The sequence below is a fragment of the Gymnoscopelus braueri genome, assembly GCF_963280865.1.
Source record: "Gymnoscopelus braueri genome assembly, chromosome: 9".
NCBI classification, from domain to species: domain Eukaryota; kingdom Metazoa; phylum Chordata; class Actinopteri; order Myctophiformes; family Myctophidae; genus Gymnoscopelus; species Gymnoscopelus braueri.
Window position 1 is genome coordinate 5,159,003 of NC_137610.1, and position 21,847 is coordinate 5,180,849.

The 21,847-nt window shown below is 38.9% G+C and overlaps 1 protein-coding gene across 1 annotated transcript; it reads right to left on the reverse strand.

Moving 5' to 3' along the window:
• Positions 1-13,156: 13,156 nt before the first annotated feature.
• Positions 13,157-18,019, reverse strand: LOC308091659 (hyaluronidase PH-20-like; the record flags this gene model as incomplete). Its single annotated transcript, XM_080437320.1, has 4 exons — positions 13,157-13,423; positions 16,950-17,129; positions 17,670-17,757; positions 17,958-18,019. The coding sequence occupies 4 exons, from the start codon at positions 18,017-18,019 to the stop codon at positions 13,178-13,180; spliced, it is 576 nt and encodes a 191-aa protein (XP_080293446.1). The 3' UTR covers positions 13,157-13,177.
• Positions 18,020-21,847: the final 3,828 nt, after the last annotated feature.

The window sequence follows — 21,847 nt, forward strand, 5'->3', positions numbered from 1 at the left end:
ACGTCGCATTGTGAGCTTGCAGATCAGCTATTTTCAAATGGCCGAAATGAATATAGGGCTGAAGTGGTTAATGTATGTTTTGTAATTATAATCAAAATCAACAAAGTAACTGTAACTAAAGTTTTCAAATAAATGTAGTGGAGTAAAAGTACAATAAGTGCCTCTGAGATATAGTGGAGTAGAAGTAAAAAGTATTACAAATTGGAAATACTCAAGTAAAGTACCACCACATTCTACATAAGAACAGTATACTTGACAAAATGTAATGAGTTACTTTCCACCACTGGGAAAAGAGGAGTTTTGCTGAGTTTACAGGGACACAGGGAGGTTTGCCTGCGTCACTGTGTGAATCGGGGTTGTGACTAGGGAACAATCGCGGGCCTGTGTGCTGCTTTGTGTGGCATGTGGGTGATGGCCAGCCTGTGGGTGGCTGGGTGGTGTGTTGGTCTGTAACCCACAGTGAGGGGCAGCCATGCCATGCAGCCACAAGGATGCTCTTCAATGGGCAGCCATCTGTGAACCAGGGCAGCGAGGCTGAGAAATGCCAACGCAGTTCAGGCCTAATAGACTAAGATTTACTGTGAGACCAAATCATGTTCGGCTTGAGCTGGGCTAGGAAAAAGATGGCTTATACTGCAACTAGTCATTATTTTCTTTGCTTTTAATCTCTGAATTACTTTTTTGATGTATTAAATCATCGAAGCACATTGGTTAAATATTAATATTTTGTATAGATCAATGAATTGACACGAAAAAATGAATTGATTTGTTTGATTAGTCCATATGTTTTATATATTTTTTTGTTTGTTTGATTGTTTATTTGTTTGTTTTTTGTTCAACTCAGGCTGAAATCCTGCCCAAATGTTTTTAAACAGGGCTCAAATGGTTCAAATGCATTTCAGCAGACAAATTAGATTATAAAAGAGCAGCCAGGACAAGGCCTTTGGAGATGATCTCACTGAAGGAAATGGGTGCACTGATTGTTGTTGTTGTTGTTCAAGAATTGAGTAATAAAGTCATCACAGATCCTTTGATTTTGGGTTGATAGACACTAGACATGTTGACAGACTGCTACATACAGTAGAGACAGACATGGCAGCGATAGAGCCATCACACCTCTGACACCTGCTGCCTGCTTTTAATTAGCTCAAAAAGCACCACCTGTTTTAGGGCTAAATTCACACCATCTAAGCCACACAAACAATAAAGGTGTTATCATGGATCATTTGCCTGCAGAGTGAGTTGATTGGGATATTTTGGGATGGCAAGTTGATGACAGTGTGGTGGAAGAAGTACTCGGATGTTGTTTTCTCCTCAATTTAGCCAATCATTTCCTCCCCACACGCATTTCTGTGTGTTGTCACTGCTGTTGTATCCTACTGACTCACCTGCCGGTGAGGAGCCCCCACCAGGAGGACGTTGAGCCTCCGTCCTATACTCCTCCCGCCCAACACTCCCTGCTGACAGCAGACACCAAGTCTGCTGTCACAGAGTGCCGCGCTATGAGCTTGTAGATCTGCTATTTTTGAAAAATCCTGAACATTTGTGCTAATCTTTGAATTGAACATTTGTGCTAATCTTTGAATTGAATTTTTAAAGCTAACATTTTTAACTCAAATCTTTGCTTCTGGGGATTCTACAAAATTATGTCTTCTAAATCCTACAGTTTTTAGAAAAACGTATGTTTCTGTATCAGTGGTTCTCAAATCTTTTCATGTCAAGGACGCCCAAAATTATATATATTTTGCCACGGACCCCCATCTCAAAATATGTTGTGCCAGGGACCCCCAGAACAAAGATTTGAGTCAAAAATTGAAAATGTTTTCCTTTTTAAAAAAATAATATATTCAAATATTTACACACATTTTCACGATAAAATAAATAAATCGCAGATCTACAAGCTCATAGTGCGGCACTCGCTATGAGCAAAGAAATCTTAAAATGACACACAGATGCGGTCTCGGTCTGAATGGGTTAAAGGAGTAGTTCACCTATACAAAAATCTTATTTTCTATCAATTACAAACCCCATGAAGCCTTGAATTCACGGAGATATTTTACGTTTTTGTCGTATTCCTGAGCCAACCACTTCTGTAGCCCAGTAATGAACAAAGTGATAATGCAATCCCACCTTCATAGTGAGTGAACGCTAATGAGCAACAGACATGTCTCTATGCCTTGAGCCAAGTTATTCACATATTTAATGAAAGTATGGGCTCAGGAACACAAAGGGAGAAGGGGGGGGGGTCTTGCTGGTGGTGATGTAATCCTATTATCATTTCCTGTCAGGTCATTTTGTTGATCTCAGTTCTCAACCTTTTCAGGCAGTGACCCCTCAAAATAATCATATTTGAACTGGGGACCCCGCCCACCCTGACAAGCACTTAGTTGGAAGGAGTTGTTGTAGGAGTTGAGGCATTACATTTGGTTTGACTCGGTTCCATAGATAAATATTGTGAAAATAGCTGATCTATGTAAGTAAGCTCACAACACCTCGCAAGGCGAGGCGTTGTGAGCTTGTAGATCACATTAGCTTATATTATTTGGCCAATGTTTGACCAGTTTTTATGTTGTAGTAGTAGTTTGTTAATAACGATGCAGTCTTTTACTTTTCCTTCTTTTTTTTTTGGTATAAAAGGTCTTTAAAGTCCAAATTTGACACTTCACTGTCATCTGGGGACCCCCCAAAATCATGTGGGGACCCCCCAAAATCATGTGGGGACCCCCTAGGGGTCATGACCCACAGGTTGAGAACCCATGGTCTAAAATATGAGTGCAACGCTTAATTGAACTAATACCAAAAAAAATGCTAATTGACTTGATCTGACTGATCTGTCATGTTTATATCCTTCCTGATAAAGTACCAGCCCAGGGAGACTTCTGTTCCAAGTTTGGTTGAGCCCCAACCTCTGAATGAAATGTAAAACTGTGTGCATCCAAATAGCCTTTTATGCTTATGAGTGAATTTTGGTTTGAGGTCAAGGAAAAGTGGTTTATTGCAGGCTCAGGATTTGACTATTCAGATGTGTGTAAATGCCTCGCTAGCACCCCCTAGAGGCCATGCTGTTAAAATGAGTTTTGTCCTGTAACCTCTGTCTATTACTTCTACTTGCTTTCTCTCCCCTGTGTTCTGTGTTGTCACTGCTGTTGTATCCTACTGACTCACCTGCCAGTGAGGAGCCCCCACCGGGAGGACGTAGAGCCTTCGTCCTCCTACTTCCACCGAACATATTCCCTGCGCCACCTGAGCCCCCCCTGGCAAATCTTTTTTTCTTCTTCTCAAGGGACCACGGCGGCCATGGCCTTCATATCCTCCATGAAATCCCTTCCCTGGCTGGCTGGGTGATTCTACTCCTTCCCAGCCTTTCAGACAGCTTCCCTCCGAACAAGTTGCAACCATTTCAGACTTAATTACCTTGACAGTATTTTCAGTTCCAACTGTCATTTTCTGTCAAGCAACATGTTCAAGATCTGCAAAACATTCTAAATGAAGTGAAGTTGGCACACCATGTTTTCTGCACAGTGGCACCGTGATGGCATCAGCTCTGTGATCTCATGAATAATGTATGCAGAAATGTTTGCCACATTTTAAGTGGTGAACTCAAAAGGGAATAAGTTGAAGTTTAATGTTATTTTTTTCCCCTCCTCTGTCTGGTTTAATGTATTATTAATCATTATCATAATTGCGTCCCTTTCTCTGAGTTGTCAAAATAAAAGGGAAGGCAAAACTATTTTTGCCCTCCAAAATAATACAAAAATGTCCCTGTCCTCATTGCTGTAATCGCCATGGCAACATCACATTATTATTATTATTTTATTGAAGCTAATGAAGAAGCATCCAGACAAGAATGAAAAAAAGAATAGTGTCTGCAGCCTCAAAGTGCCAGACAGACATGAAAGTGTTTCTCTTCTCATCTTCTGTAGCTGCTACAACGACCCATAATCCTTTATGAGACGTCTTCATTTAGTGCAATGGTTCTCAAACTGGGGGTTGGGACCCCCAGGGGGATCCCCAAATGATATTTGGGGGTCCCCAGATGATTAGCTTAATGTGCAACATTGTCTTCTCACTCAACAGTAAACGAACCAATTCAACCAGTTTAATTACTTTTAAGACCTTTTTAATACCTCTAAAATGAAAATGATAATAATAATAATAATTACTACATCAAAAGTAACCAACAAACTATACTATAACAACTGGCCAAACATTGGCCAAATTGTCAAATATTACCTAATTGTCCTACAATTCCAAGTGCTTGTCAGGGTGTGGGGTCCCTCAAATGAGAGGCTTTATGAGAGGTCTTCATTTAGTGCAACCATCCTTTCATTTGCCTCCACAAGCTGAGCACATGGTTAGAAGCCATCATGTTCACACTTTGAGCTCCCAAGATTAATTAATTAATATTACGACTGGAACGCTGTGATTTAAATTCCTTAAAGCAAGAACTGGATGTTCATCATGAGACCATGGAGAATAGAAGGTTGTGTGATGCCAGTGTTTGCAATCAAGGTGTTTTCTTTTGTTTAAATAATTGATGAATGTATTAAAGTTGTGTGATTGGGGTATAGGCCTATTATGTGGTACAATAACCTGTCTGTCTAAAAAGGTGGCATTCTATAGCTGCATGTGTCGGGATCACCTATGGCCAGTTTCATTCTCATCTCAACTTGGAGCCAAGGTAATTCTATAACATAAAACTGCATGGAACTTTATTCTGGTATACGCCATATAAAACTTTAGAATTTCATGCATGAAGTAATAGAATAGTACAATAAAAAAGGCAGGGGAGTGCGGTTGGCTTTGAAATGGCAGAGGAAAGAGTTGAGATAGGATGGCACTTAAAATGGCACGTTACTGACCTTGGACAGCAGAAAGTAATATAAAACTTTAGAACATTATGCCGTTCAAAGTTTATGCAGTTTATACACACCGGGAAAGCAGCTATATATATATATATATATATATATATATATATAGCAACATATATATTTTTTTAACTCTTGGGATTAAGAACAGTGGTTTAGAACAGTAGTTCTCAAAAATAGCAGATATACAAGCTGTGAGCTTGTAAATCTGCTATGTTTGAACATTTTTGAAAAATGTTAAGTGTTGAATAATTGTGATTTTACACACATCTTCTCTTCTGGGGGGGGGGGGTCCCTGGCACAAAACATTTTCAGATGGGGGGTCCGCAGCCAAATACATATCAATTTGGGGGTCCTTGGCACAAAAGAAGTTTGAAGGAATTTGTAGAATGGGGTTAAAATGTGACGTCTTGTCCTTTGTGTGACCTGGGAGTGGAGCAGGCAGCGCTGTGCTGCTGTTGTTGTTCAGTAGATGTGTGATCAGGCTCCATATGGTCTCCTTATTGCATTAACTTGGGACTCTGCAGTGCCAGAGGCAGACAGGCCTTCAGGAAATGAAATGAGCCATCTTCACACGTCACTGTGATTCATGGAAAGTCTGCTCTGCAGCACACACACACACACACACACACACACACACACACACACACACACACACACACACACACACACACACACACACACACACACACACACACACACACACACACACACACTGCTTGGAGGCTATATCCAAGTGTCTGTGTATGCATGTGTTTGTTTAGTTTTTTTTACTTCTGTGTAATAAATGGCCCTTAATAATAATAATAATAGTACCTGGTTTATGCTCTATCCTACGACGGTGTCACGCGCTGAAAATAGCTGATCTACAAGCTCAGACCGCGTAGTCGTGTTACTTACTTATCAGGGTCAGGGCACATCAGTGAACATTTCAGTTTTCACATCTATGTAAATGCGCCAGAGTTTCACCCAAAGATGTACTTATTTTCTATCAATTACACACCCCATGAAGCCTTGAATAGATATTTTAGTCATTTGGGGGTGAACTATCCCTTTAAGAGCTAAGGTTGAATGTGGTTAAATGATTGTGCATCAGTCTAGTCATGTTCAGTGTTGTTTTCATGCTGACAACAATGACACCATAAAGAAAGGCAGATGAAAGTAGAGGACATTTGAGACAACTGGGACACATAACGCTCATGTGTCACAATGACGTCCCCTTCTTTCAGTGAACACACACACACACACACACACACACACACACACACACACACACACACACACACACACACACACACACACACACACACACACACACACACACACACACACACACACACACACACACACACACACACACACACAGACAGACAGACAGACAGACAGACAGACAGACAGACAGACAGACAGACAGACAGACAGACAGACAGACAGACAGTGAGTGTGCTTGTGCATGAGTTGCACTCATAAGTGCATATGAGTACTGTGTGCATGAGAGTTAGTTTATGATCGTACTGTGTGTGTGTGTGTGTGTGTGTGTGTGTGTGTGTGTGTGTGTGTGTGTGTGTGTGTGTGTGTGTGTGTGTGTGTGTGTGTGTGTGTGTGTGTGTGTGTGTGTGTGTGTGTGTGTGTGTGTGTGTGTTTGTGTGTGTGATGCACGAGCGCACCCACTGTGTGTGTGTACACACTTAAGACATTAGCCCTGATGAAGGCAGCTTAGCAATGAAAGGACCAATGCTGAAGCATTGGTCCTTTCAATGTTTCATTAAGGTATTGCATCAGCTCTAGTGTGCAGATAATTTTATATTTTGTAGATGGATAGATAGCCCTCCAGTGTTCTATACTAGACCCCCTTCTTTTTTCACTCTCTTCTTCGAAAATAGCAGATCTACAAGCTCACAACGTGTCGCATCACGTTGTGAGCTTGTAGATCTGCTATTTTCGCTGAATGTTTGCCCCCAGGATAGGGACGGTATTCATTTAAGGCAGCATCACCACCACAGAGACTCCCTGCCAAGCCTGGAATTTTTGTGATTTTATGGACCAGGCCACCTGGCCTTTGTTGTTGTAAAATCTTTGAGGGCGCATGAGGCCATACGTTGTATCTAAATAAAACAATGATTTTTAATTTCACAGATATCATTTAATTGATAATATTATTTCATAAACTGTATTGGTATATACAAATTACTAATATTTAATAACTGTTTGTCAACTTCATACACACTCAGCCCTGGCCTAGTCAGCGTCAGTAGACTAGTAGGGGGGGGGGGGCTGAGCTGCATGTCTTTATAGACAATAAACTGGCCTCTTTTGTTCAATTGCAGACTAAATATCTTCCTCAGGCACATTTTCAAAGCATTTCTATACATTTGGAAACGTGTGCAATGGACATTCTGCATAACGAGTACTATTACTTTCAGTACTTAAGTATATTTTAATGCGAATGCTTTTGTACTTTTACTCAAGTACATTTTGATTACTGGAATTTTATTTGTAACAGAGTATTTCTACATTGTGATATTGGTACTTTTACTTACAACAGTACAACATATGAGTACTTCTTCCACCACTGGGGATGCCTGGGCTGAGGAGCTAATGGGCATTTCAATTTCAGATGAGCTGTGGGAGGAGGGCCTGTCTAGTATTCAGAGCTGTTCTATCAATTCTAGACATAGATTGATTCAATTTAAAGTATTGCACAGTTTATATATGTGGTATTGCAGAGGATGAGAGGATTCTCTGTCACATTTATTCTGGCAGTGTCCAATAATAACTAATTTCTGGGGAGATATATTCAATTGGTTCTCCAGACAATTGGAAAGTGATATCCAGCCAGATTGCTGTTTAACAATATGTGGTTTCTCTGATGAGACAAGGGCCCTTTCCTCCCACCAAAAACCAGATGCTTAAGGCAGGTATGGTTGCTGCCAAAACATGTTTACTGTTAAACTGAAAGTCTCCAACTCCTCCATGTTTCAGGAGATGACTCAACGAGATGCTTTCCATTACTAAGTTGTAACAAATCCGCCATGACGGACATAATACACAAGCTAAGTTCCAAAAAATGTGGATGCCATTCCTGGCATTGCTTGACAATAGTTGAGGAGGAGAGGAGAGGAGAGGAGAAAACGGCACAAATAAGGGCACTGTGGTCTCAGGGCAGATCATTCTTTGAGGGGCAGAAGGCCAAAGTGAGGGGCTAACGGTGGCCATGGCCTTCATGGCCTCCATGACATTCCAGCCCCGCTTCCTGCCAGATGGACAGAAGAGGAAGTGGATGAGGACGAGGGGTGGAGGGGTTTGGGTGGAGGGTAAGGATGTGTGTTGTTACTGGGTCAGCTGATAGACCCTCTGTCCTCTCTGTCCATCTATCCCCCAAGAGAGATGATAACGGGGGCTAATCGACGCAGAAGTTCCTTGTCCAATGTAGTTCTAAAAGTCAAAAGAGAGATTTTGTTTAAAAGTTCAATAACTAGTTACAGTACTTTCATTATATAATGTATAATTATCTGGTCTATGAAACTCTGCAAGGTTTTTGGAGATTTGGAGAGAATGGGGGATTTATGAAATTGGCAACTTTGGTATAATCTCCACTTGTTCCAGGTCAAGTAAGAACCTTGAATGATTTAGCATTTTTTGTCATTTGAAATATAACGGCAACCCAGAGGAGCACGGAAATGTCTGTCTGTCTGTCTGTCTGTCTGTCTGTCTGTCTGTCTGTGTCTGTCCTTCAGCAATTTGGGAACCCATTCGGTAAAATAAAGAAACATACAAATGTTAGTTTTTGCCTCTAGGGGTACAACCTCATTTTTTGTGTTAAACAGGAACTCGGTTTGGCTTCTCCCCTTCTATTTGCCCACTTCCTCCCGGGTGCTTCTGTGTTTATTCCTGCTAACTTGTTTAATAGTGTATAGATATTATAAAGTGCTACCCATGTTTAAGGCAGTGGTGCTGTTAGTAGAGTCTTGGTTAGATTAGTACTTTAGTGCCTTCTTACACAGTAAAATTACAGTATTTTTTTTACACTTTTCAGAGAACACTGTATTTTGCTGTGTAACTGTATTTGCCTCCCTATTCTGTCTGTCTATCTGTCAGTGTTGCCATGTCTGCTTATTATAAGCAACTTTGGCCTTGTTTTTCTGTAAAGTTGCTTGTAAATATTGGTAGTTGAGGGTTTTTGGGCTTGTTTCTAAAGTGTAGTTGATTATTTGGGCTTATCCCTAATGTTGTTTAAACCAGTGGTTCTCAAACATTTTCATGTCAAGGACCCCCAAATGAATAAGATTTGTTTGAAAATAGCAGATCTACAAGCTCACAACGCGTCACATCGCGATGCGTTGTGAGCTTGTAGATCTGCTATTTTCAAATATCCGAAGCTTATAGGTTTAAAGTACCCATGTGGCCTATAGTCGCTTCTTTTGGGCTTGTTTCCATAGACCTGGTTGCTTATTTGTCTGTCTGTCTGTCTGTCTGTCTGTCTGTCTGTCTGTCTGTCTGTCTGCCTGCTTGTCTTTCTGTCTGCTTTACGTCTTCACGCCTATGTACACTATGTATGTCTCTGATTTTTTTTTTCTTCTCTGCAACATGTAGATCCTCTGTGCGTCTATCAGGGCGTGTCACTCTGATTGCTGACATTATACCCTGACATTCAAATGACATTTTATCTGTGTGTGTGTGTGTGTGTGTGTGTGTGTGTGTGTGTGTGTGTGTGTGTGTGTGTGTGTGTGTGTGTGTGTGTGTGTGTGTGTGTGTGTGTGTGTGTGTGTGCGCGTGCGCGTGCGTGTGTGTGTGTTCGTTCGATATGCACCCAAATAAAGATAATGAGCAGGGTCTGATGGGAATAGTTTAAGTCATGTGTTAAAGGACGACTTCATCCATTTTCATATAATTCGTCTCCTCACTAATGCTCATTATAATATGGAACAATTTTTTTCCTACTCGGTCTGTGTCTCAGAGGAGGGCTTTGGACAGTTCACACGTTTTCCATTATGACATATTTCTGTTACAGCCAAACCTGAAGACTTAGGTTTCAGTTTAAGGCAGCTGTTCTCAAAGTGGGGTGTGGGGACCCCCAGGGGGTCGTCGGCAAATGATACATTAAACACTTAAGGCACATGTGGATTTGTTATTTTCGATGGGGGTATTATATGCTATTTCCGAAAATGTTTGAGAAGCACTGCTTCAGGGCAGAATGAGTTTTATGACCCCATTATGAGTGTTTTAACTGAGTCAGTGTTGAATGGCTGTGCAGTGGGACACACTGCCCTCCATGGCAACATAAACTGTCTTTTGTATTCCCCTCAAGAGCCTCTGTCCCCGGGCATGGGGACAGAGGAGAGGAGGGTGACCTCCACCCAATCCTTGAGATTCAAGCATTGTGAGTTTGTAGATCTGGTATTTTCAAATGGCCGAAATGTATATAGGGCTGAAGTGGGTAATGTATGTTTTATGATATTAATGAAAATCTACAAAGTAACAAACTATATGTTTTCAAACAATTAGTGGAGTAAAAGTACAATAGGCCTATTTGTCTCTGAGATGTAGAAAGATTTCAAATAATTGTAGTAGAGTAAAAAGTGCAATATTTGCCTCTGAGATGTAGTGGAGTAGAAATCTACAAGCTCATAAGGCCAATGCGATATTTGAAATTCAAAATGTACTTTTTCCTTTCCTAGGAGTCAAAAAGTACAATATTGTAAAAGTAAAATGCAGCGGAGTGAAAGTCATAATAAGTATCCAAAAATGTAAATACTCAAGTAAAGTACATATACTCAAAACATTTACTTAAGTACAATACTCAAGTAAAAGTACTTAGTTATACTGTCTCAGCTGTGGTCCTTCCCTTACAGAGGGTCTTAAAGGGATATTTCACTTTCAAAAAAACTTTTGCTCATTTTATCGTCTACTCAGGCCTTTGTGAGCCCCCCAGACAGTTTTTAAGTTGCTCGATTCAGTATTTAGACATTTGATATTCATTTTATCAGACACGCCCCCTTCCTATACAAACCCATTGTAACTTCAAACTCCATTTTAACCATGTTAGATTCATCAAAAACACCCGTCCTTGGTTCTGGTGACTCACCCTGCCCCCCTAATACGCGAGGGGGCCGTGTTTTTTCAATTACTTTTTTCATTTATTTTAAATATATATTTTTTGAAATTGAAAAAATAAAATACAATAAAAAATAAAATAAAATAAATGGGGAAAAAAATCGGAAAAACACGGCCCCCTCACGCATTAGGAGGGCAGGGTGAGTCACCAGAACCAAGGACGGGTGTTTTTGATGAATCTAACATGGTTAAAATGGAGTTTGAAGTTACAATGGGTTTGTATAGGAAGGGGGCGTGTCTGATAAAATGAATATCAAATATATAAATACTGTATCGAGCAACTTAAAAACTGTCTGGGGGGCTCACAAAGGCCTGAGTAGATGATAAAATGACCAAAAGTTTTTTTGAAAGTGAAATATCCCTTTAAGCCACAGGTAAAATAAGAAGAGCACTGCTGCCACCTACAGGAGAATGTATATATTGCAGCAGTAAAAAATCAGCTGCTTACTGATTCAGGCATGACATTCAGTTTTCCTCCAAGTTGGCAGTGGTGGAAGAAATACTCATATGTTTTACTTAAGTAAAATACCACAATGTAGAAATACTCTGTATACTCAGTAAGTTAAATATTTGTTTTGGAAAATTTAAAACATAAAATACAATAACAAATAAAATAAAATAAATGAAAAAAAGAATCGGAAAAACCCGGCCCCCTCACGCATTAGGAGGGCTGGGTGAGTCACCAGAACCAAGGACGGGTGTTTTCGACGAATCTAACATGGTTAAAATGGAGTTTGAAGTTACAATGGGTTTGTATAGGAAGGGGGCGTGTCTGATAAAATGAATATCAAATATATAAATACTGAATCGAGCAACTTAAAAACTGTCTGGGGGCTCACAAAGGCCTGAGTAGATGATAAAATGACCAAAAGTTTTTTTGAAAGTGAAATATCCCTTTAGTTGCTGAAAATAAAAGTACTTATTTTGCAGAATGTCCCATTTCACAAGTTTCCAAATGTATAAAAATGCTTTGAAATTAGCAGATCTACTATCTGCTTGTAGATCGGCTATTTTCAAATAGCCTAAGTATGCATATAGTGGTTAATGTTTTGTAATGATAATCAAAATCTACAAACAAGTACAATATTTGCCTCTGAGATGTAGTGGAGTAGAAGTAAAAGTATAGTAGATTGGAAATACTCCAGTAAAGTACAAAAAAAATCCTCAAAAGTGTACTTAAGTACAGTACTTGAGTAAATGTACTTAGTTACTTAGTTACACCAGCTGTTGAGTCATACAAACATTTCCAAAACTGAAATCTAAACTTGAAAAAAGTCTTTATTCAAAGAAAAATCTACCCTAAAGATGCAGATTTTCAACACACAATGTTTAATACAGTTTGACAGAACAGTAGTCTCTGAAGCCAGACAACTATACATCAATCTTCTAATGCTACATACAATGCTTCATGTTTTTCAAGCCAAAAAAACCTTTATAGCTGAGAGAGAAAACAGGGACCACTCCTACATATTTTATAAATTGTGTTGTATATTAAACTTTTTTTTGTTTTGTTTTTGAGAAAACCTTCCATACAGCAACTTGATAAGAGGTTTTCAAAGCTAACTCACCATATTTGTACAATATTTTGAAAGTGTAAAATTATTAAATATGTCTTTATATATTCATATCTTCCCAGTGCAATCTTTGTTTTCAAAGCCTAAAAGGCCAAACATAAATATAAATTTTATTCATGTTACAATGTTCCAATGCCAAAAACACGAGTAAATCATTAATTGCAAACATTTTTATGACAATTAATCGTCAAGACAACACTAAAACGTCATCATGACAGCTCTAATAACAATGCCCACTTTAATGTCAATTCAGTATCTACTCCATCCATAGTATTTAGATCATGGGCCTTCAACGTTTTTCAGGCCAAGGACCCGTTAGCTGAGAGAGAGATGAAGCAGGGACCCCCACTACAAATTGGATTCATGTGTGTTTTCAGACATTTAAACACCAAACTTGACCTTTGGCTCTGTACTTGGTCTACCTTTTTTCTCCCTTCTACACCAAACCTCTTCCCCGAAAATAGCCGTGCGTTGTGAGCTTGTAGATCTGCTATTTTCGGCTAATGTTCCCCCCAGACTGGGGATACTATCGGGTTCAAGTGGTCCCCCCCCCTGCAGTATCTCTGAGGACCCCTTATAGGGGGTCCCGGACCCCCCCTGTTGAAGACCCCCCCCCCTGGTTTAGATGACAAAATACATCCACAATAAAAGGAGCAGTAGGTGTGTGTGATGAGGGGTGAAGGTTAGCTGCCCCCCCGCAGAGTGGCTCCAGGCCATGTTGAGGTCCTGGTCAGGGATGACGTTCAGAGTGAGGGCCGACCGACACGGCGTCTCTGTGTAGCACATACAGTCGAACCTCTGGTCGAACCAGTCGACGTCCTCCTGAGACATTTCGCCTTTCACCGTCAGCTGGCCGTTCCTGTATTTCTTCATTATGGGGAACAGGGTCATTATAGTTAAAACCAGTGGTGTAAAGTAAGTACATTTACTCGAGTACTGTACTTAAAGGGGTAAGTGATATTTTTTGGTTAAAACAAAACGTATTTTGTTAAAAGGTTAAAGCACTATATTCTGATCATTGCTATAGAGTGTTTGTTCAGTAACAGGTGTCTCCCCGTCTCTCCAGCTCTTTAATAAACAGAAAATACATGTTCCGGTAGGTGTCAAAATCACAGCCAATCAGGAGAAAGTACCAATTTTTAAGCTTAATTTTTATAGTGTTCCAGTTCCAATTTTGTCTGCTCATTTCTTAGTGTCATCACGTCCAATTTCACTTGTTTAATTTATATCCTGATTGAGTTCTCTATCCTGATTGGATAAAATTGAATGAAAACTGAAACTGAAACAAAAATGCATTTTCTGTTTTATAAAGAGCTGGAGAGAAAAGGAGACTCCTTTTACTGAACAAACACTGTATAGCAATGAGTACTATCAGAATATAGAGCTATTTAACACTTATTTTAACCAAAGAAAATCACTTACCCTACCTTTAAAGCAGGGGTGTCAAACTCATTTTGGGGTTGGGGCCAGATTGGTCAAATGGTGACTTGAGGTGGGCCGGAACCAGTTGCGGACGCACATGCGCGCTCACACGCACTCAGACACATGCTACTAACTATGCATATCACTTTTTTTTTAATGTATTAAGAAGAATAGCTACTTTAATTATTGACATTAAAAACAAACAATGCAATTTGTAATAATAATAATAATAATAATAATAATAATAATAATAATAATAATAATGATAATAAACCATTTTAAGTAGAATAATTCAATTTGAAGTTAAACAATACCTGGTAATGTGTGTGGGTGGTTAAATAATTAGATTTATAGAACAACAGTGGTGTAAAGTAACTAATTACATTTACTCAAGTACTGTACCTAAGATTTGACGTATTTTTTACTTTACTAGAGTATTTCTAATTTCCAGTACTTTTACTTCTACTCCACTACATCTCAGTCACTGCTGTGACATAACAGTATATCACTTTAAAATGTTTTATGAAGATTAGCTACTTTAATTATTGACATTAAAAACAAACAATGCAATTTGTAATAATAATAATAATAATAATAATAATAATAATAATAATAATAATAATAAGAATAATAATAATAATAATTGTAATAATAATAATAATGATAATAATAATAATAAACCATTTTAAGTAGAATAATTCAATTTGAAGTTAAACAATACCTGGTAGTGTGGGTGGTTAAATAATTAGATTTATAGAACAACAGTGGTGTAAAGTAACTAATTACATTTACTCAAGTACTGTACCTAAGTAAAGATTTGACGTATTTTTACTTTACTAGAGTATTTCCAATTTCCAGTACTTTTACTTCTACTCCACTACATCTCACTTATCATAACTATAATCCATATTTAGATCAGTTATTTAAAACTAAAGTTTATTTATTGTGTAGAATTATTTATTTACTATTGTGTAGTAATATAATACAATGTGTCTCAAAACATTAGCATGCCATACAGTTGAATTATTGCAAATTAAACTAGAAAAAGTGCTCCTCGGAGCACAGGTCTCCGCCAGGTCAGGTAGGTTATTTTGGCCTCCTGGTGGCGCTATAGTAGGCCAATGTGAAAAGTGTGCCATTTATTCCTAGGCCGTGCACGGCAATCGGACACTGCATGCATGATTTGAGGCATTTTGTTCTAAAAATGTGTTTTACTAAATTTGACCTGCTGGTGGCGCTATAACAGAACACACACACACACACACACACACACACACACACACACACACACACAGAGAAAGACTGGTGACGCGAGGTTACACACACGTGTGCACACACACACACACACACACACAATCAAAGTCAAGCGTTCACAGCTGGTGTTAATTATTTTGCCCTACAAACTATCGTTGACTAACCTACGAATGTTACACCCTCTGACAAGTGGATTCTAGTTCAAGATGAGAACAGTTACAAAGGAAGGCTATTCCTTTCTCACAACCTTCAGTTGAGACGCTGCTGTGTGAGGGGGGAGAGGTGAGGGGGGCGGGGTGAGGGGAGAAATGCAGCCACTCTACTCCTCAGACGAGAGACGCAATGGATATATACTTCTCCATACAACGGTGTTTTACCGGATTTGTGATGCTGTTGAAAAAGCGCTCTCCAGTAGCCTACAGGTAGAGTTGAATGGTGATGGTCCTCTGTATGTTAATGACCTTGGCTGTGGCTTCACGGCTTGGCCATTGTTCTCATAGAACAAGTTTGTCCAGTATTCAGACCCACTGACGAGGCAGCCTAAGAAGCTGCTGGGCGCTGCCGTTTTTTTCTGCCTTTTTTTTTTCTCTCTTTTTTTTTTTTTTCATTAGAGGTAGTATTAAATGGCGTTTTCTCAAATCACCTCGCGGGCCAGATTTGACGACGTCGCGGGCCGTTTACACCAGTTTGACATGGCTGCTTTAAGTACAGTTTTGAGGTGCTTTTACTCTACTGGAGTATTTCCAATTTACTTACTCCACTACATCTCAGAGGCAAATATTGTACTTTTACTCCACTACAATTATTTGAAAACTTTAGTTACTAGTTACTTTGCAGATATAAACGATTACATTATAAAACACACATTAACCACTTTAGCCTTATTTTACACCTAGGCTAATTGAAAGTAGCCGATCTACAAGCTCACAATGCGGCGCGCTGTGAGCTCGTAGATCTGCTGTTTTCAAACATTTTAGTACTTTTACTTTGGTACTTTTGGATACCAATACGTTTGTACTTTTATTCAAGTACATTTCTAATTCCACACTTTTACTTGAGTACTTCTACATTGCAGTATTGATCCTTTTACTTAAGTAAAACATTTGGGTACTTTTCCCACCACTGATTAAAACTAACAAAATAACGGAAACATGGAGAAAATGTCTTTAGTTTCAACCGGCAAAATTTCATACAAAAACGTAGTATTTTGCGTGCATATGAAATCTTATCTTCCTATTTCTGTCTTCAAAAATTGTTATAATAGCCTATTTGCTATTTGTCAGAGTTTTCTGAATCTCGTCTTTGACTCCACCCAGGTTACAAAAAAAGCAAAGCCAGGTCAAAAATAAGTAAGACTAGAATGAAATTGAAATTGTGAAGTAAAAATGTAATTAAATTGCCTGCCAATCACGTAGATCTACGCGAACCGCTTTAAAGCCGCCACGTGCCAATCACCAATTTTTTCTTTTTTTTATGTTTTTTTTTTTCCAATTTCACCCAAAGACCAAGGAGATATGATTAGTTGAAGATCTAGACTCCTATCCACTTCCTTGTTAACTTAAAACTTTAAAATGCTGTATTTCGGCTCCTGAGTACTTTTTTTTTTCCAATGAAAAACTCTGGCACTGGCTAAAAAAAATTGAAAATAATTCTGGCAGTTAATGTGTTAATATAAAAACATAATGGAAAACGTTGTAACTAACGTTGCTCTACTAACCTTGATGTAGAAGCGCCGAGGGTCCAGGTGCAGGTAGTCATCACTGTCCCAGTGCTTCCTCACACATCTGCCCTGGGACTGACACAGAGCCCTGCTGCACATCTGGGTGGCCGTGGACACGTTCATCATGTAGCGGTTCATCACCTTCTCCAAGTGCTGCCGAGCGTCGAAGCACGAGTCCTGGTGTGCAGCATGGGACGTGCAGAAAATGTTATGTGAAGGGCAGAGGTAGAAATGTCTAAAAGGGCACTTTTTGGAAGGAATTTTGTTTAACATTTCAAATCCGAAAATAGCCGATCTACAAGCTCACAAGCGTCACGCATATTTTTGGTGCACGACACTGCGCTCAACTAAGGATAATCAAGCCTTTACTGGAGATGCGGCTTGGATTTATACACAGAGGACAATTCTGTCAAAATCAAAGTTCAGGAGAGGCAATTTTCTTGAACGCTGCCTTCGGGTGCGGCATGGAAAGGAGGGCATTTGCGTTTCTTCATGGTCTGGAAAGAGGGCACCTTTTACAGACGGGTACTAAAAGGGCAGGGGCTTACTTGAGCCCCCTTTGATGTTGTTTGTATTGAATATAACCTGATCTGATCCAGTAAGATAGAGTTGTGTGCTGCTGTGTTTCTCCAGGCCACCAGAAGGCAGAGGTTAAGAGTGGAGACCAGAGTTTATTATAATGTAGGACGGGAGAACGTTGAGATGGTTTATTATAACACTGTTGGTTCCGATGCTGAAGCTGGACCCAGTGAAGAGACAGAATATCACCAGTATGAAGAGATAAATCTCCAAGGAAGGTCTGAAGCTGGACCAAGTGAAGAGACAGAATACCACCAGTATGAAGAGATAAACCTCCACATAACTGTCCATCACCTCAGTCAAAATTTGAACATTTACACTGAACTGTAAATGTACCAGAAAGACCAAGTGAGGTTTAGAAGAGGCAGATAAAGTCTTCAGTGAAAACATTCATGAGGATACAAGTCAGAAGACAATGACACCTACAGGGAACAAGAGCTGTGTTTGAAGATCAGATCACATTGGACCGTGTCTGCCTTCACCCTCATGATGTTTCATCAAGTCATTATAACTATCAGTAATTAGTTATCAATAAATGCATCTATTGATCCTACTGTACACAATGCATGTCTATCCAGGTGTTTCTGTCATTGTTCATCAGTCATTCAGGTCATAGATTGTCACACAGTGAACCATCACAGTCTAGTATTACATATTTTTAACACTGCTTTTGAGGATCTGTCAATAATAAGTTAGCATTATTATTATTATTATTATTATTATATATTTGTTTTATGTTTATCCCACAATTTTTGTAACCCACTTTTTTCACCCAGTGCCAATTGCCTAAGCTTGTAATCCTGGACGCTACTCTCCCTCTGCCAGCCTGGGGAGAGCCCCGAACTGAGCTCATGCTTCCTTCAATGCATGAGTAGTGAGCAGGCCGCTTCTTATCACGTGACAGGTGACATTTATTGTTAATTACAGTCATGCAATAATTGTGCCTGTCTTTTTTATATTGGGAAAAATTGCTGTTTGATTGGTGTTTTAAGGCTTATAATGAAAATTTCGTTATGTTTTTATTGGATAACTTAAGGGGCGTTCCTGTGGCCGAGTTGCTATTTTGTGACACCAACCTTATCCCTAAAACACCTGTGCTACCCCTTACATTATGCATAGGTGTGGTTTGGACGTTACATTAATACAAACCAATCAGTGTGCCAGGTGTCATTGGCTTTAAGCGTTTAGAGGCAGCACCAGCTGTCTTGTGCGTAATTAACGGGTAGCCCAAGGCATAACGCAGGGCACAACATATGGCCCTCAATGGATATTAATATTTCTTATTTTTATTTTGTTACTTATCCTTTTATGTTATGTAACATAATCTGGGTTGATTTCTCGTTTTGAACTTGGTCCATTATGGATGAGCCTTTAGGATCCATACAACCATTCAAACCATTATGGATGAGCCTGTAGGATCCATACAACCATTCAAACCATTATGGATGAGCCTATAGGATCCATTGTGTGTTTTCAGAAGCAGAAGGACCTGAATGCTTCTTAATGATGTAAAGTTCATTTGATTTGTCATCTGACAGCAGTGTTCAACACTTACATTCATACAATATGTTATGTTTGATGTTTTGTTACCGTAAGAAAATAAAAGTCAATAAAGATGAAACTGCTGAAGTGTTCCTCTCCTAAATGTGTTGTGTGTAGTATCGGACGTTGTAATGGTTACCATGAACACAAACAAATCCAACAGGTTTTCAATAGTTTCATAACAGCAGGAGACTCGCAGCATTTACAACCAGCATGTGATGAAAGATGATCAATGAATGACTGATCCAGGCCTGGAATTTCCTCATTTTAGGAGCAAGGCCACTTGGCCTTTGGTGTTGTAATTTTTTGAGGGCACAAAAGGCCAAATGCCATGGCAGGAAGGCCATACAAAAAGGGGGAGAGGGGGACCTTGTTGAGGGCCATCCAATCTCTGTACGCCCAAAGCGAGAGTATTACCAAAAGTATACAACTGTCTGCCAACGACTTGAAAAAAGAAACGCACTACTGCTGCTAATTAACAATAATGCATTGCACCTGTGCTGACCTACTGAACCGGGGAATATACCAGGTCCATTTGTCAAGATAGGGGGATAATACGGGATAATACGCCTATGAATTGAATACCAAGGCCCTCATTGGAAACAAGTCCGCAAGGACTTTTATGAACGGACCTGTTAGACAAAGTATTTTAAATGTAACTGTGCTGTTTTACATTTTTTGCCTAATAAAATATTCAATCAATCAATCAATACAAGTGTTGTGGAGAATATAATACCTTGTGAAAGCGATCATTTTGTTCTAATTTGCATTTGTAGTTATTTTACAGTAATTTAATAACAGAATAATCAATGCTGTAGACATAGAGACATTCATGAATTTATTTTTATAAAGTACATTTACTTTTTTCCCCTGGAGCCAAGGTATGGCAGCTTAGAGACACACGGATGATGTACTGCAGGCTGCAGCTGTCATGCATTCTCTATGAGAGGCATCATAAAATACAGTAATTTCACTGGTTGACTACTGAGGCTGTAGCAATTTTTTTTTTGTGGTCTAATAAAGTGTCCCATTTGTTTTATTTGTCCTTTTTAATGTGACATAGCCTACCTGCCATCTCAATATACAACCCACAATATACTATAATATATCAGTGTGTCAAAAATTCTAGCATCTGAAATCTAAAGTTTATGTGGTTGCATGGTATATACGTCACGGACGCATCCCTTAAGGTTTTCAATACCCAGAACTCATGTATCATTTTTATAGGCTATTTATTTTGGACAATTATCCAAACAGCATCTTGCAAGACTATTTGTATATTAATACTAACCTGGAGAATTCACTAAGTAGTTGAACATGTCGGGATATGTCACTCTTCCATTTAGTTGGGTTATTTCCCCAACATACATTCAGGCAAGTTAATACAACGATAAACCCACACGTTTTAATTTTTCATGTACTGTCGGAGCTCCGCGGTAGGTAGAAAATGAATATAAGCCTATGAGATGTTCAAAATATAGACATGAACAAAGTCAGTCGGGATTGGGATGAGAATTCTCCTCTTCAAGGTCGGTGCTCGTAAAGACAGTGATGTCACTGAAATGCGACTACTTGTCTGTCTGCCGTCTCCCCTCTGCTGTGTTAACATTATGGGTAACCCATTCAAGTGACAAATTAAATGTGAAACACAAACTTTTGAAAAAACAAGAAGATATGTTGATAAAGACACAATGCATTTTCATCCATTTCTATGTCGTCTCCAGTTCACGTAGGATCATTTTACAAGTAGGCTAACTCTCATATTCCTCTCATAGATACATACAATTATTTAAAAACTTTAGTTACTAGTTACTTTGAAGACATACATTATTACATTATAAAACATACATTAACCACTTTAGCCCTATTTTATTATATCTACAAGCTCACAACTCGCCGCATCACGATGCGTTGTGAGCTTGTAGATCTGCTATTTTCAAACATTTTAGTACTTTCACTTTTGGTACTTTAAGTACATTTTGATACCAATACTTTTGTACTTTTACTTAAGTAAATTTTGAATTCCAGACTTTTACTTGTAACAGATTATTTCTACATTGCAGTATTGATACTTTTACTTTTTAACTTTTAACTTCAAGGACCCTCTTGGTTCCATGTGTACACTCTCAGAGTTACAGACCTTATGTACAGGTCCATTTGGAACCCTGTCAAAGAACCCTGAGGGTCCCTGGACTTTGAGACCCACATACAGTACCATCAAAGACCTCAGAGCCTCAAGCTACGAATGGGGTGGAGAAAGTGCTCCTTTACTTAAGTAACAGTATCAATACTGTAATAGAAATACTCTGTTACAAGTCAAAGTCCGGAATTCAAAGTACAAAAATTATTGGCATCAAAATGTACTCAAAAGTACCAAAAGTAAAAGTACTCATTATGCAGAATATCCCATTTCAAGTTTTTAAATGTATAAGTATCTCTTGAAAATAGCAGATCTACAAGCTCACAATGCGTGGTGATGCGACGCATTGTGAGCTTGTAGATCTGCTATTTTCACATGGCCGAAATGTATAATATGGCTGAAGTGATTGATGTATGTTTTGTAATAATAATCAAAATCTACAAAGTAACTAGTATATAAAGGTATCTAATAATTGTAGTGGAGTAAAAGTACAATATTTGCCTCTGAGATGTAAAGTAAAGTACTAATAATACCTCAACATTTTACTTACGTACAGTATTTAAGTAAATGTACACCACTGCAGGAGAGTAAAACAACAAAAACAACACGTGTGTAGTAAAATGTTTATTGTAAC